The sequence below is a fragment of the Typopeltis vanoorti genome, chromosome 8 (assembly GCF_054136105.1).
Source record: "Typopeltis vanoorti isolate ZY-2024b chromosome 8, IOZ_Tvanoo_1.0, whole genome shotgun sequence".
Taxonomy (NCBI): domain Eukaryota; kingdom Metazoa; phylum Arthropoda; class Arachnida; order Uropygi; family Thelyphonidae; genus Typopeltis; species Typopeltis vanoorti.
In genome coordinates this window covers 78,996,320-79,014,592 of record NC_143556.1, presented here as the reverse complement: position 1 = coordinate 79,014,592, position 18,273 = coordinate 78,996,320, and the positions used below count along the sequence as shown (strand labels likewise).

The 18,273-nt window shown below is 36.9% G+C and overlaps 1 protein-coding gene across 1 annotated transcript in view; it reads left to right on the top strand.

Annotated features, from left to right (window-relative positions):
* Positions 1-18,273, top strand: part of LOC150104149 (uncharacterized) — a 295,320-nt gene that overhangs the window by 160,629 nt on the left and 116,418 nt on the right. Inside the window, exons 12-13 of the mRNA XM_090396408.1 lie at positions 1,772-1,879; positions 17,129-17,173. Of these exons, the coding sequence (XP_090252534.1) occupies positions 1,772-1,879; positions 17,129-17,173 (153 nt within the window). The remainder of the gene's footprint in view (positions 1-1,771; positions 1,880-17,128; positions 17,174-18,273) is intronic.

Genomic DNA, 18,273 nt, shown 5'->3' with positions numbered 1-18,273 from the left:
ATAGAAAATTTTTAAAATCTGTAACATTTATTTTTAAGATGTATATAGATAGGTGCACTAATCGAATTTGGGTATAGAAAAAAATGATGCACTAATTGGAGGCACATTAATCGAGGGATTGCTGTATATGTAAGTTCAGCATTGTAGAATAAAACTTGATTAGCATGGTGGTAGTTTTATTTTGCTGTGAGTAATTATTAAAAACACTGTACTTGGGAAGGCTTATGCAAATTTTATTGCTTGAAGTGAGTCATCATATAACACTTTCAAGATCTTGCATCAAAAGATATTGGCAGATAGTCTGTGTACAGGGAGAAGCCATAATATATTTCTGATGTGAGCATCTCAAATATGGATGGACTGATATAAATGATAATAATGGTCTGTTTGGCCAGGAATTTCAGATTATGCACCATTGATACCCTTTTGGAACAGAAAAGGCTGAATTTCCTGGTCTTGCTATCAATTCTGAATCATATCATAACACATTAAAACTTTTGCATGCTGGCATCCAAAAGAAACATCCATATTTGCTGCCTGTCTGCTGCACTTTGAAGTACTGCTGCTTCATAATAACATTTTGCCATATACATATGATCTGATTCAATAATACCTTATTCACTGAATATGGACGGTTAATTATGCTTGACAATAAATTATTTTATTGTTTTAATTCTCTACTCAAGCATGAGCAAAGTGTTTGTGTATGAAGTATCTTCATGGGACTAATTGTTAATAGAGACCATTGACTTCACTTCAATTTGGGACATAGTGTATATTGTCCTATAATGCACAGCACACCTCCCATTTTTTTGTATCTGTAAGTTGCCATGCATTATGGGAAAGATCACAACCAGATCTGGTTTGACCTTTATTGAGGTCACATGTCTCATCAATGCATAGTCATATTTTCCATATACAAGTAGCAGAACAGTGTATCACCATATACTATAAAATGCCCTGGATGAAAGATAGTTATATCAAGGTTTTTCACTTATTGAGAAGTAATCTTGACAATAAGATTACTTGTTTTTATCAATTATCCCAGTGTGTGTAACATGTGAAGTGTCTTTATGTCTAGACTACTTGTATTGAAGCTGTTGACTCAGTATCCCATAATACACAGCATACTTCCTTTTGGACATGTGTCCAAAAAAGGAGGTATGCTGGACATTTGGAATGCTGAGAGAATTTGATGTAAAGTTAAATACTCTGTATACAAGTAGCCTAGTCATAGATAGTGTAAAGTGCAAGCTTTGTTTGCTCATGTATGGGTAAAAAATTAAAACAAGAATATAATTTCTTGTCAACTATGATTTTTTTTGACTAAGCAAAAAGACTTGCTAATAGGTATGGGAGTTTCTCATCATCTCCCCTTATGTAGGAGACATCTGTTGATGAATGCCACTTAATGTGATGTTCTGGGATTTGTTTCTTTGGCATAGACACAAATAGAAGAGATGCTGTGTTTGAAATATCATAGCTGTCAGTACAGAGCCACCACCGCTTTATAAAATAAAATTAATAATAATAATAATAAATGAGGATTTGTCGAAATGCTCAAGATGTTACACTATCTCAATTAAAAGCAAAAAAAAAAAAAAATGTTATCAAGAATTTTGATTTTCCAAAATATATATTTTTTATAAGTCTTTGTTTATATTATTTCTCCTGGAAACATCTGAATTGTAAACTGAAAGCATAAAGTAGTGATTTCACTTTAGCCATTTCATTTAGTTCACAAAGTAATATTCTTTCTTCCCTCTCTCAGGTGTTTAAAGACAGGAAGTGGCTTGGCTCTATTTCATATACAGCAGGTAAATTTTCTCATACACAGCCAAAGGAAGTTTTGACAGATCCTGTACCAAAAAATAGACAGGTAATATTATATAAATATTAATATTCTAATTAATTTTCTTGAGAGAAATGAAAATAATTTGTTGAGAGAGAGAGAGAGAGAGAGAGATGGTATTACAACCATTCTTCTTCCTTTTCCAGGCTTATAGGCCAAGTGACCTGTTTTGGACTCAATTCCATCTTTTTAATAGTCTTCCTCTGCATCTGGTACCTTTTGGGTGGTAATTTAGAATTTGTTTAGATATTCTGTTTCTATTCATTCTCAGTATGTTCTTTCCATTTTTCTCTATAGCAAATAACTGTTTCATTTAGGGATTTGTAATTCGAAGTTTATTTCTGATTTCTCGCTGCTTTTCATTTTGTTCATTATTGCGGTTCCTTCAGTTCTGTGCAGAAATTTCATTTCGGATGATTCAATTCTCCTTTAATCTGCTTTTTTTATTGTCCATATCTCACTGCTATAAAGTAAGGTAGATTTAGCTATTGTATTGTAGGTTCTTAATATTACAACCATTAAAGATCCAAATAGCAGTGGGATAGTCATATTGCAAGAAGTAACATTCAGAAATAGACAAGTTGATATCTGAATGGTATCCCAATGAAAAGAGCTATAGAAAGACTAAAGAGATGGCTGAAACTTACTGGCATTGAAAAGCTCAAGATAAGTCAAAATGGATGACTTTGTAAGATGCCACACACGCATTTTTATATATTTACAATTACTAGCCCATACACGATAGGTTGGTTGATCAACCTATAGTACATTAGTACTGTATATGGGTAGTGGGTTGGGAAAGGAGGAACTTGTTTGCATTTGATTTAAAAGAGTGTATATTGTATTCCTTGGGAAACACAACAGGGGAAGACCGTTCCACAATGCAGTAGCAGGGATGTAGGAGGAGGAAAAGAAGCTTGTTGTGTGAGTTTCAAGGTGTACTGTGAAGGAATGTTAAGCAGTAGCTGCACGTGTTCCAATGAGCTTAGTACTAATTGGGAATTATTGATGCCATTTCAGATGAATATTTGCCATGGAAATATTTATAGAATGCACATATTGAAGAAACCAATTGTCTGCAAAAGTGGAAGGAGTGAGTTGGTAAGAGATGGGTCATTAATAATTCTAATTGCTCTCCTCTGTATTGAGTCAAGCGCTTTTAGGGGTCCCCACCCCATATTTGAGAGCAGTATTCAGTAGCTGGGCAGATTCATGATTTATATAAGATTAACAGCTGTTCAGAGGTGAAGTTATGTCTTGAGCAAAAGAAAAATACTAGTTTTTTAGAAGCCTGAGGATGCAATGGTTGTGATATGTTTACCAGGAGAGGCTTGATATCAGGATGGGTCCAAGAAGAGAAATCTCATCTTGTCTGGAAATTTGAGTATTGTCAAAGATGGTTCTTTTTTGTGAGAAATAAGGCAGAACTGGGTTTTGCTAGCATTTGAAGTAGCCACATGAATTTGGTTTTCAGCATAATAGGCTTTTATTATGGAAGGTAGTGAGTGGTCACCTAACTCCCCCACAGCCTGTACGCTGATAATGACTACTTCATATGCTCTAACTATCCCATACTACAAGGTGAAGCTTCCTCAGTCCTATTACTAGTCCAATATTAAAGTTCTACTGTTGTTATCCAATCTTTGTTCTTTAACCTATTCTTTGTAATTCTTACTTTTGTAATATCTTCTTCTGATATATATTCCATGTACAATAACAGCATTGAGCAACATGAGCCAAAGTTTCTATACTTTGACAGCCTGCTCTGCAGTTCTTATCATCACTGTAGCTGTAGTCAGTAGAGCACTAATTCTTGTCTTGCTTAAATCTGTATACTCAGATCTAGGCAGGAAGTGAGTTGGTGTACACCACTAAGTGCTGGGATGGACTTCAATCTATATCTCTTGGTTATAGTTAGGGAATTTGCAGAGTAAATCTTCAAAATGTAGGTGAGTAAAAAAGAAAAGCTTCTGGTCATACTGCAATAGACAGTGCTCCAAGTGTAGTTTGAAGGGAAGCACTATCAAAGGCAGTCCAGGGATGTCATAAAAAGAGGCCAAAGTTGGCATTGGATAATGAAAATCATCGACCACTTATTCAATCACAAACATCCAGAATGAACACTGCTAATTTTTTGGCAAAAGTACGATGGGAAACATTTGGTAAACAGTAGTAGATCAGTTAGATCTTGCAAGTTAGTCAGAGAGAGAGGGAGAGAGAGAGAGAGAGAGAGAGAGACCTGCAGAAGCTCAACAGTAGGAAAGGTTTTCTGTTCCTGCAGCTGGAGAAGTCTCCAAATACTCACAGCGTATTTGGAGACTAGAGGCAATCCAACCAGGCTGGTAGTTTAGATGGGATGGGAAGACTGCAGTCTCTGAACTGTTCTGTGGCCCAGAAAAAGAAGAATGTTATGAGGGTGGGATGTAAGTAGAGCAGTGAAAAAGACAGCCCCTATGACTCCTTTGCATCTCACTTGAAGGCGGAGGAAATAGTACATTAGTGTTGTTACTGTGAATAACTTAAGGGTTTGGTAAACTTAGAAACCCTACTCCAGACTAAACACTAGATAATGAAAATCATCGACCACTTATTCAATCACAGACATCCAGGCTCGTGGTGAGGTAGATGAGATAGGAAGGCTGCGGGCTCTGAACTGTTCTGTAGCCCAGAAGAAGAAAAAATGTTTATTCAAAATTTAGGCTACTTCTGATGTTTGTTCTCTTGTAAAAAAATATGAAAATTAGCCAAAGTGTCCTGTTTTGGACTACATGAAAAATATTTAAACAAGTATTTAGTTGGAATACTTCTCTCACCCAGATGTGAGAGCAGTATTCCATATTACAAAACAGAATTTGAGGGTGGGATGTTGGTTGAGGCAGTATATTGCAAGTGCATCATGAGACGATGGGGCATTTAATTTATACACTGTGGAGAGGCAGGTGGAACTTATAAGATTGGATATTTGAAGGTTAGAAGCTTTACATATGAAAAGTAATGTCTCAAACGAAAAAAGGATATATATATATATATATACAATAAAACCCCGTTTTTACGTTCCTGCAATTTACGTTTTCCTGCCATTTACATCATTTTCCGTTGGTCCCGCCTTAAGGCCTATTCTTACGATATATTGTTTTTCCACCATTAACAACTTGATGTGGATGTTATTTTCCGCGATTTGCGGTTTTTTCCTGGATGGCAACACTGATTTTCGAATCGATTTCTTCTCATTCAAATCCATTTCTGCAGAAATCTGCACATTTCTGTTCCCAGATGGCATTCCTTTCGGCTGTAGTTTCGTTTCTGCCATCACGGTGACTTGCACGCTTTCAGCAGTGATGTAGTGATGAGTGATGTATGAATTCATACCGTGAAGTTTTCATATCAGTAATTTTAAACTGTCAATAGCTCATGGCACCCATAATGTGTTGTGATGTGATTTCACATTCACAGTGCTGTATTGAAATCATGAACAAGGATCATACACAAATTGTGAAATCACATTCATACTTTCACCAAGTAACAGTTGTTACTCGTGAATATTAGATATTAGTGAATAAACAACAGTTCGTGAAATATCTCTTCACTAGCTTGCATTGTTGGTGTTACTCCTGAAACCATATCCAACTGTTTCTGGAAGGCAGGAGTTACGTTTGTGGAAGAGGAGGAACAACTACAGGCGGAAGAAGAAGGTATGTCAGAGCCCAACAACTGGCATTATTATTATTATTACGGGCCACTCCAGGGAGTCCTTAGACTCATCGAGGGAGGCCCTAAACATCATGTCCACACAACTATTCAACATTCTCACGGTATCTATCATACCTTGCCTTGAACTCACTCACTGTCATAGCACCCATAACAGACTCTGGCAGCTTATTCCACTCATTTACCATTCTAAAAGTAAAGAACCCAGCTCTAACACCCTTGCTAACCACACTATTGCCCAACTTCCATAGATGTCCCCTAGTTCTCCCACCACCAGTCCTGATCTCAAAAATATCCTCTGAATTAATCCTATAGAATCCCTTTAGCAATTTGAATGTCTCGATCATATCTTCCCTTTTCCACCTATCAACCAATTTCTGCAACCCACAAATCTTCAATCTGTTCTCATAAGGTTCATTCCATAGACTTCCTATCATCTTGGTCACTTGCCTCTGGATCCTCTCCACCTCCTCCCCATCAAGAAGAAACCTAGGTGACCAAATCTGGGCACAGTAGTCGAGATGAGGTCTTATCAAGGCTCGGTACAGAGGAACTATAACTTGCTTGTCTCTGCTCGTCAAAGTATTTTTCAACAACCAAGTGAGTTGATGAGCTGATTTAGCCACTTTTGCAATGTGCCCCCTAAACTTCATCTCCCTATCCACCAACACTCCCAAGTCCCTGGCCTCATCAATCTCCTGGAGTACAGTTCCACCAATGTGGTGTACTGCTGCTATTTTCACCCCAAAATGCATAACCTTACATTTTGTCATCACATTAAATTGACATCCATTCTCCTTAGCCCAGAACTCCAATCTATCCAAATCATCCTGCAAGCTTTTCACCTCTTCTGCATTCACTATTGCCCTACCCAACTTTGCATCATCAGCGAACAAATGAACTGTTCCTCTTAGATCCTTCCCTATATCGTTAATGAACAAATTAAACAGCAGTGGTCCAAGAACAGAATCCTGCGGCATACCACTAGTCACAGGCCGTCTTTTGGACTCTACTCCTGAATAAACTACTCTCTGATATCTCTCCATCAACCACCCACCTATCCATCTCGCCAACCCTATATCCATTCCCATATGTTGTAGCTTACGGATTAGAATTCCATGTGGTATCCTGTCGAAGGCCTTAGCCAGTTCCAGCAGTATCGCTGTAAACCCATTACCCTTATCCAGTTCAGCCGTCACCGTGTTATAAAACTTGAGCAAGTTACTGAGGCATGATCTACCCTTCACAAAGCCATGCTGTTTCCCCGTACAGTATCTCATTTTCATCAATTCATTCCTATATTTTTCCCTTGACTACTTTCTCCAAGACCTTGACAACAACTCCTGATATGTTGATCGGTTGGTAATTTGCAACAGAAGTCTTGGATCCTCCTTTATGCAGTGGAACTATTTTCCCCCTCTTTCCACACCTTTGGGACTAAACCAGACCTGAGACTCAGATTAAACAACATGGTCAAGGGCACTGATAATTCTTTAGCCGCTTCACGTAAGACCCGTGCCGGGATACCATCCAATCCCACAGATGTATTCATATTAAGGTTCTATAATAGACTATTCACCTCCACTTCATTCATCACAATTCCCATATAAACTAATGGTTCCTTCATTCCTTCAATGTCACCACCTGGATGATATACTCTTGCAAAGTGCTCGCTCAGTAATTCCACTATATCGACTGATTCAGTGACCTCCTTACCATCGTCATTCCTTAAAATCATTTTACCGTGTACAGTTTTTTTCTTACTTGCAGCATATTGAAAGAACTGTTTTGGATTCTCTTTTGCTTGCAAAGCTAGTTTCCTTTCATAATCCGCTTTTGCTTTTTTTACCACACTCGTTACCTTTCTGGCCTGCACTTTATACCGTTCATGTGCCTGCAGGTCACCCCTTTCTTTAAATTCCCTCCACAGTTGTTTCTTTTTTTTGCAGCTCAAGCTTAATGGTGTTATTCATCCATTTAACCTCTACTTGTTTTACTATTCGGACCCTAGGTACACAATCAGCCATAACCTCCTGTAAATGCTCCTTGACCACTTCCCATGCACTATTGACATCCAGCCCTTGCAGTTTTACATGCCATGGCACTGAACCAAGCAATCTCCTAAGCTTGTCATACTTGCCAGCATGGTAATTCCACATATACTCTGTCTTAATCGAAAATTCCACACCTTTAGCCACCTTATGATCACTCTCAACAATAGGTGGCAACATGGTCATATTCATGTCATTGTCATATACAGTCAAATTCTCAGATGCTGTTACCAGGTCAAGCACTCTTAAACCCCTAGTATTTTCCATTACATGCTGTCTCAGATAGTTATCCCTTAATAATTGAATAAAATCCATTTCCTTCCTCACATGTGTCCTCTCCACCTTCCAATCAATGTTACCATAGTTGAAATCCTCCATAATAATTACCCTCCTTCCACTCATTTCATCAATTTGTTTTTGCATACTATCTCCGCCATCTATTCCATCACCTAGTCTATAGCAGCACCCAACTGTATATTTTGTTCTCCCAGTTTCAATCTCACACCAAATAGCCTCAAATGAGCTCTTTTCACTATCTTGCAATACAACTTCAATTCTCCTTGGCTGCAGTTCATCTGCTATCATCAATAACACTCCCTCCCATTTTATTCTCTCTGTCCCTCCTAAACACACTATACCTGCACATTCTATCTCACTAACTATATCATCTTCTGTCAGCCATGTTTCACTAATGCCAATAACCTGTGGCCAGGAAGAGCCAACCAAGGCCAAAAATTCTTCCTTCTTGTTTCTAATACTCCTGGTATTAGTATACATGAAATGAAGAAGTCCCTTTGTCCCACCCCTATCTTGATGTTTTATTGTAACTATCCCATTCCGATTACTTGTCCTTAGTACTGGCTCAGGTACGTTATATACATTCTTACACTCAACTGTCTCACTGATGTCTGCATATCCATTCCCCCCCCCCCCTTTGGTAGTTCTAGTTTCCCTGGTTCTGCATATCCATTTTCACTTCATTCAGCAACACTTTTTCCAGTCTCCGCACACCAAATCCTTTCAAATGCAGGCCATCCATCTTGTATAAATCCTGTTGCCCATCAAACTCATTCCACATGTCCACGAATTCCACACCACACCGTCTGCATAACCTGCACATAAAGTCATTTGCGATTATGGCCCTCCTTCTAAACTCCTCTCTGTTGTACCACGGCAACAGACTCACCATCCTAACTCTGTCACTTTTTTCTTTCGCTACCTTTAACAATACTTTCAAGTTCTCTCTCATAAAAAAATTATCTCCTTTCAATTCATTCGTACCCGCCACAACTATCAATTCTTTCACCTTCTGTTTTTGCACTCTAATACTCTCACATCCTTAAATTTTGCACCCGGTAAGTACGATTTAGTTAAACTCCCATCTATCACACCTCTTAATAACGAGTCACCGTACAACACTCTTTCCTTCATTTCTGAAACTCTCCCACTCTTACGCTTATTTTTCCTTTCAAACACTTGTTTATTTCCATTAGCCGAGGCACCCTGGAAAGAGTTTTGCAGGTGCTCCAACTGCTGCTGCGCACTGTATATTACTCCGCGTAACCTTGCGATCTCACTCCTTACAAATAATTCCTCATTTTTTTTATCATTTAAACCATTTTCTCTCTCTGTATAATTGCTTTCACTCTCTGTTTGATCACCTCTCTCATCGCCATCTTGTACAACATCGCAATTCCCTATCAAGCCACTATTGTCACTTACATTCTGGCTTTCTTCAACCACAATAATCTCACGACCTGACACGTACTTCAATTCCTCACTTTCCTTACACTTTCTGCACAGTCTCCTACCACTATCATTTTCCATCCAAACTCCAGCTTCTTTCAGAAAAGCATACGTCCCACACACATATCACACTGGATAAACTCCCTCACATTAAAGTTTTTGAACAAAGGCGTCGTATTTTTGGATGCCATTATTTTTCGTCATGATGGATGAGTCTTCCTCATTTCAAGACTATGTTGATGCTGGTGTGATCACATCAATGGCACAAGTGTAGAAGACATCCTTTCCAACCACCTTGGTGATGAAGAAGAGGAAGAAGTGGTTGAAGAAGACTGTGATCAAGAACCCACCGTCCCTACTAGTAAAGAAGCAATGGAAGCTATCTCTGTTTTGAGGCGGTATATTGCAAGTGCATCAGGAGACCATGGGGCGTTTAATTTATACACTGTGGAGAGGCAGGTGGAACTTATAAGAGTGCAGAAAAGCAAAAACGATCAACAATTAAAGATTTTTTTTAAATAGATAAATGTAATTGTAAATTCATTTATTTTCAGTTATTAAATTTTGTAATCTAGTATGTAGAGTCACATACTAGCAGTAAGTCATCTTTTAGCCTTTTTTAATGTTTTTTACATTTTCTGCTATTTACACTTTTTTTCCATCAGTCCCCTGGAAAGTGTTAAAAAGGGGTTTTACTGTATTTGTTGTTTGAAAGTCAAAATAATTAATGGAAAGCAAAATCTTTTCTTCTTCGTCTATGATCTCTTATGCTTTTAAGCGTCGAGATTTTGCCAAAGAGATTTCCATGCCGTCCTGTCCAAGGTTTGTTGTTTTGCTTCTTTCTAGTTAATTCCCTTCTTTTCCAATTTTTCTTTAATTTCCTTTTGCCAACCTTTCCTGGGTCTTCTTATGTTTCTTTTTCCTATTTTCTGGCTTTCGTATACAGTTTTTGCTATTCTTCCTTCTTCCATTCGATTGAGATGTCCAAACCGTCTCATTTGGGCTTGTGTTATGAATTGATTCAGAGGTGCAACTTGAAGGCTGTCTCTTATGGTTTGATTTCTTATTCGGTCTAGTCTTGTTTTTTGCGCCACTTTCCTGAGATATTTCATTTCGATTGTTTGTAGTTTATTTGTGTTTCCTGTTGTTAAACACCAAGACTCACAACTGTATGTTGTGAGTCTCGGTACACTGCCATTTTGGTATTTTGGTTTTCACATTTGCGGTTGTCTCCTTTCTTAAATATAGGGATTATTATTATAGCTACTTCCCCGTCTTTGGGAATAATTTTCTTTTTCCATACAACATTGAATAGGTGTAAAAGAAATTTTATGGCTTTCGTTCTTAAATTCTTTACCATTTCTGGTGTTATTTGGTCATGGCCTGCTGATTTGCCCAGTTTTATTTTATTTATTGCTGCTAACAGTTCATTTGCATGAATTTCTTCACTCTGATCTTCTATTTTGCTTGTGTGTCTTGCTCTTAGGGTTCTTTTTTTTCCGTGTCCTGCATCTTCCAATAATTCTTGAAAGTACATTTCCATCTTTCCATGATGTCTTCGGAATTTGTGAGTAACTTTCCATCCTTATTTTTGATAAACTTTATGGGGTATTCTTTCTCTGACCTCATTCTTCTTAAAATATTATAGAAGAGTTTTTGGTTTCCTTTAAAATTTTGTTCGAAAGTCCGAAGTCTTCCCAGCATTTTCTTTTCTCTGCTTTCACTAAGGTTTTAACTTTATTTCTTTGGTTGTTGTATAGTTCTCTATCAACCTGAAGTTTTGATGTTATATATCTCTTCCATAATTGCTTTTTCTTTTTAATTTCTTCTTTTAGTTCTTCAGTCCACCAGGGCATTTTATGTTTCTTCTGTTTATTATTTAATGATACACCACAAATTTCTTTGCTTGTTTCTAGAAGAAGTGTTTTGAACCTGTACCATAGGTTTTCTACATCTTGGTCTTCATATATCTCTTTTTCTACTTCTTTCATCTTCTCTTCTATTTTATTTTTATACTCAATGGCTGTTTCTTCTTTCTTTAGTTTGTAGTTCTTTATCTTAACATTTATTTCCTTGCTACTTTTTCTACATTTTTCAACTTTTATTTTATGGATTGTTTCCAATACTAATAAGTAGTGGTCACTGCCTATTTCAGGACCTCTGTAGACGCTTGCATTTTTTGTATACTTCCAGTATGATTTGCTCATGATGGCGTAGTCGATTATAGATTTTTCGTTTCTGTTGGGCTCTTCCCTGGTAAACTTATGGATTTCTTTATGCTTGAACATAGTATTCGCCATTACTAAATTATTTGTAAGGCAAAGATTTATTATTCTTTCTCCATTATTATTCTGGGTTATTTCTCCTTGTGATCCCAACACTTGTTTCGTTTCTTCATCTACTTGATTCCCTACCCGGCCATTAAGGTCTCCTAGTAGTATGATATGCCCTTGAACTTCTTCAATTGTTTTTTGTAAGAGTTCGAAGAATTCATCTTTAATTTCTTTATTGGCATTATCGTTTGGGCCATATGCAACAATTACAGTGAATACTTGGTTGTCTGATTTAAAATCTATAGTGATTGTCAACAACCTTTTGTTTATTAGTTGCCATTTAGTAATATATTCTTTGAGATCTGGTTTAATTATGCAAGCTACCCCTTGTTTTTCCCATTCTCTTGGGTTTACCCCTGAATAGAAAAGTATATATCCATCTTTCATTTTCTGGCAACCTTGACCTTTCTTTTTTGTTTCTGTGACTGCTAGCAAATCCAATCTTGATTTTTTAAATTCATCAGTTAATTCGTTTTCTTTTCCATGTAGAATTTTAACGTTCCATGTTCCGTATCTCATGTACCTTTTTCCTCGCTTTGTCGTTAACCATTTAGGCAGTTTGGCTATCTCTTTGTTATTTCTTTTAATGAGTGAAATTTTAAGGTGTACAGGGGATTAGCTTTCAGCACCCGAGTCTGGTGGTGGGGCTGCCACCTTCGAGGCCCCCAGACCGGCCTATGAGGGAAGTGCTATCCTGTTGGTCTGCGGGAGGTATTTTATTTCCCTCCTACCCTTCATAGTAAACTATGACGAGCATTCCACAATCTGCCACCAGGGGACGCGCCCGATGGGGGTTACAGGTGTCCCCACACGGGAAGCAAAATCTCTACAGCCTGTAAATGCAGAGAACCAACAAGAACTTCAGACCAAGAGTCTAGTACTCACTTTCTTGCAATGCCTGCTATTAATGAGTATTCTACTAAGGAATAAGGATGTGTGGCATTTTGGGACTAAGTCAAACAAACCATATTGACAAAAAAAGAAGTACAAGGTGAAATGAGGTGCAGTGTTACCCAGTTTAACAAGGTGTTACTTGAGCTACTTAGGCAAACTTCAAGATCAGATAGGGATAAGGGAGAGGAAGGAGTAGATATAATATTCTACACTAAACACATGAAGATAAACTTTTTGAAATGCAGCCCATTTCAGATAGAGTGATGGCAAATGTCAAAATGGGGGAACTGTGTAATGAGACATTTGTGGCTATGATTGTGCAGAAGGTTCTACTAAGGATGAAGTAGAGCAACATTTTGGTTCATGACAGAATGCAGCTAATAAAGAGAAATAGCTCTTATAGAAGATCTAAGAAGTAGAACAGGAAATTAATATCACATAAACATATTTACACTTTCCTGCTATTTACATTTTTTTCCATCAATCCCCTGGAAAGTGTAAAAAAGGGGTTTTACTGTATATATATATATATATATATATATATATATATTATTTTATTTTATTTTTCCTTTTACAAAAAAAAAACATTTACCTGTAAGCTCTCTGCTCAAATTTCGTACGAAATCTTTATAGTTTCTGTATCTGGCTTTGAAATAATGCTGGATTTAATATCCACTTGATTTTTATAAAAAAATAACTGTTTTGGAAGCATTGAAAATGACTAGTGTCATCAATTCCTTGAAGGATGACATCACAATCAGTGCTTATAGCACTGATTTAGATCTTGAAGCTTGGAATACCTGAGCAGTGCAGGCACTCTCTCTTCCTCTTATGAGTAGGAGGGAGAATCCATCATTGGCAGAACTATGGATAAGATATGATGTCAGTGATAGAAGTGATAAATGTATTTGTAAGGGAGAGATTGGGCAGGTGATATAACAGAGCCTGAAGAAAGCCTGCATTAGTGGAGAATTTGAAAGGGTGAAAGAGACTATAGATGGCATTTTACTGAGAAGCCCTCTGTGCCAGACCCTATCAAATGCCTAGGAAATGTGAAGTTCAGCCAAACAAGCTTCTCGAAACCTTTCCATGGCATGTGCCCAGAAGTGGATGATGTAGGAAAGATACTTCACTGTGGATCTTGCACATGGTGACTTCCATACTAGTAGTTGCTAATTAGTGGTAGTTCTCCGGGTGATGAAGAAGCTGATTGTTCATGATCTTCACCATTACTTTAGAGGGTAGTGAGGCAAGAACAATGATTGATGGCTTGATGGTAGACATTTATCTTTTCTTTTTTTTTTTATTAAATGTATTGAATATGGATTTGCTTCCAACCTGGATGCCAGCTGAGCATAATAGAGTATAGAGACGGTAAAGAATAGGTTATTAGTTTAGGAGAATTTATTAAGTGCAGTTGAGTGGAATACCATCAGAATCAGTAACCTTGTTTTGTATCTTGGTTGTTCAAGGTGCTTAAGTCTTTTTGGCAGAAGGCTACAAGTAACATACAGTGCATTTTTTTCCTGGAGTAGTTGGAGGTGAATTACCTTTTTCATCTGTGCAGGAGTTGAAAGAGAAGAGTGATGATAAGAGGTAATCTTTGTCTTTAAGTGTTGTTGAAATAGCGCCATCTGGGTTAGTTTGAGAGATTGAAGCACTGATGAACAGAAATTGCATCTAGTGGTCTTTACGGGAGAGGGGCAGAATACTTGACTACTACCTGTGCAAGAGGCTATGTTTTACATTTATCATCCCCAAAATCAGACTTGGATCTGTTTTTTTTTTTTTTTCCTTGCATTATTGCAGGTTTTGTATGCTGCAAATGAAGGTGGAGTTATTTGTCCTAATATGCTTACAGTATGCTGGGTTTTTATTATTTATTTTTCTTAAGACTGTTTAGGCACACTTCTCAGAAAACTATGGTTACTGGATAGGAATTATGAGTGGAACAGGAAATGAAGGCTTTCATTCAAACATGAAAGATTTCTGTTACATGATCATGCTAGGTGTCCAGATCTTGTTTGTGTGTGTGTGTGTGTGTGTGTGTGTGTGTGTGTGTGTGTGTGTGTGTGTGTGTGTGTGTGTGTGTGTGTGTGTGTGTGAATAATACTCTTTGTCCATAGAAAGGAGGAGTAGAAGTTCCAGAGGTCTTTTCACTTGACATTGTTGTAATGCTCAAGGAAGGACACAAAGTTGGAAATGGTGTTGTAGTAGAGATGAAATTTGTATGAGATTATGGTCTGAGTTACCAGGAGAGATAATTATTTTTTTTTTTTAATTTCTTTTCAGGAATGTTTAGAAAAGGCACTAGATATTTTCTTAGATATTTTCTTTACTTATTTTGGAAGGAGAACTTTTCAGGAATGTTTAGAAAAGGCATTAGATATTTTCTTTACTTATTTTGGAAGGAGAACTAGTTAAGAAAATATCAAGTGTTGGTCGAGTGGTGGGGATTGTTTGGTGCTCTGATTCATTGACGGATAGTTTGCTCTTGTAATTGCTTATTCAGCAGAATTGGAAAAAGGGAGCCAGTAGTTATAAACCTTAAAGTCACCAAGGAAAATTACTTCACTGTCTTAGTAACTGGACTGCAAGTAATCAAGGCTCAAGTATAAATAGCATTCAGTAATTTTCACAACTTGTGGGATGTTAGACAAGACAGCAGATGAATGATGCATAATGAGGAAAGGAAACCTCAAGTCAGTTAATATCAAAATGAGAAGATCATTTGTTTTTGTTAACCACAGTTTCAGAGTGAAAATGAGTAATTTACATGCAGAGAGAGATAGAGAGAGAGAATACTCTTAGATATGTCACTCATACAAAGTGCATCCAACCTCTAAGCACTAACATAACCTTGAGGGAGGCTGTATTGTAACATGCAGAAGGTGCTATTGAGGATAGCACCTTCTGCATGTTACAATTGACACTGAACTTGATAGAAATGCATTGCTATCAGGTTCAGTGTCATATCACTGTCTGGTGGAAGTCCTGCTGAACTGCTTTTCCTATTGTATCTTTAAAAATGTGTGTGTGTGGGGGGGAGAGACTCTGGATCTCTACATCAAATCTAGAGCATGGCTCTAGATTTGATGGAATACTGAAAAGTGTTTTTGAAGAGAATACTGAAGAGGATCAGGTTGGAGGGGAACTGAAATAAAACTTCTACTCTGAGGAGAAGGTCATCTTCCACCTGGTGGATTGGCATCTACCCGAAGTAGCTAGAGTGTGTGTGGAAATTCTCCATGGAATTTTAGTGGAAATTTCACTAAAGGGTCTATGAAAACATCAATAGACCCTTTAGTGGAAGTAGGTCACACCTCAAGAAGGTGCTGTCATCTTAACTGAGAGGGTGAGAGAGGTTGTATATTGTGCTGTATAGCACAGTAGTGGTTTAATTGAATACTCTTTAGTATTCAATTAAATTTTGGTGAAAAAGTTCCACACATTGAGAATTGGCTTCCATGGTTTTGAAATAAGGTTGTGAAAGGAGGACAGAAGCATATTGGCAGACTTCCTCTACGCTCAAGAAAATTGTAATCAAATTCACAGAAGTAGGTCCTAGTAGGACTGCAGTATTCAGAAGATTTTAATTGTACTGGTAGCTGGACCATTTAATTTCTGAGTAGTCTACTAGAACATAAGCTATTTGTTTTTTTTATTAATATATTTTTTATGGAGGTTAATATGCTGGTTGATTAGTAACTTGTAAATCTTTCCCAATAATGAACTATTTTTTAAATGTGGATCCCATCCATCAATGACGTCAACCTATTGTATAGGAAAACCTCACTTAATGCAAATTAGACATGTGCTATAATCAGTTAGTGCAAGTGAGTGAAATGATAGTATTTCCCACTTGATAAAGCATTGGCCAGCTATTGCAAATTGCATGACAAGATGAAAAAGTCAAGCACTATTCAAACATCTTTACTTAATTTTTTTTGTAAAAAAAAGCAGTTCAATCAAATGTTTAGACATTAAATAAAAATTAAAGCAATTGATTTTTTTTATTAACTTTGATTATTTTATCTTCTAATATAGATTATGCATAATTTTTTTTCAAATTTACGTTAAATGATGGATGAATTGTAATTATTTCTGTTGTTCATTGTATTAGCTTAGCACGATTTAGCTTAGTGTACATTAATTGATGGATTAATTAATCGTGTTAAGCAAGGTTTTTCCTGTACTTTTTTTGTAATGTGGGCAAGCTAGTGATTAGATAATCTGGGAAGCTTGTTCTGTAGACTAAATATGATACTTTTTCAAGCCACTTCTTGCCTTCAGTAAGCAGGCTAGTGGTCTCACACCATTTATTGGAAATCATATTTCAGCTAAGATGATAATCACTCCCCTCTTTGTTGGACATGCAATTCCTTGTTTAAGGGACTGATGTCTTGTCCATTAGGCCTCATGTAAGATTTCTACTAATTGTTTATGTTAAGTTTATATATTATTGAGTAATCAAGTATATAATATTGGTTTATAATAAAGGTAACCTTTAATACTATTTTTTTTTTTTTTAAATTTCTTTTCAGGAATGTTTAGAAAAGGCAAAGACATTACTTAGGAATGCAAAGAAGGTGAGAAGGATATTGTGGCTTTTTTAAGTTCGCATCTGATTTTGTGGTGTAATTGCATATCTGTAGCATGATCCTGAATTGCAATATTGAGGGGGGGGGGATTTGGCTGTGTGATATTTATAATGATTTAGCATTAGTAAAAGCATTGGAAAAGTACTGTATTTGAATAATAACTTATTTGTTTCTTACAAAAACAGATAAGCATGGAAATGACAGAAATGGGGGGAGGTAAGCTTCAGTTTTGTATAGCTGTACGTGCATAGTGATAATAAAGTATCCTAACAAACTCTGGAAGTTTAAGATGTTATGTAAGAACACTTCACCAGGAAGGAGCATTGGAAATACTACTGCATGAATTAGAGAACTACTGATGGGAAGTGATTGGACTCTGTGAAACCAGATGGACTGGAAAAGGAGAATTCCACCATAGACAGTACAAAATCTTAACTTCAGGCAGGGAGGACAACAAACACCGAGAAGGAGTAGCACTTATATTAAAACCAAAGGCTCAAAACTCTCTATTGTCCTACAATCCTATCTCACCTAGGATAATTAAAGCAAGATTTAAAACATCAATCAGATCACTAACTATTATTCAAGTATACTCACCAACTTCGACATCATCAGAAGAAGACAGTTCTATATAGATTTGAAAAAAGCAGTACAGCAGACATCAAGTCAAGATCTCCTAATTGTAATGGGGGGCTTAAACACAAAAGTAGGCAAAGACTGGGATAAAAAGACTTCTAATGGGACTATATTGATCAAGTACATATAATAAACAACTATGCTTTACCAACTAGTTTCACCAACTAAGGCTGTTGGCATCTTCAGGGTACATAACTGATGTAAGGCACTAAAATGTAAAAACTCTTACAAACTATAATCAACCAATTCAAATTATATTAGACAAAAGAACATACCACATACAAAACATGCATTGAGCGTGCATGATCTCACTTGTTATTTAGGAACGTTCTATGGATGGCACTGTAATTCAGTTCTGGTGAGTTAAGAGATCTAATAAGGGTCTTCCAGATTACGGGCAAGATTAGTCCTTGGTTCCTGTTAAGGTTTTGTGTACAGCGGGCAACTGCTGT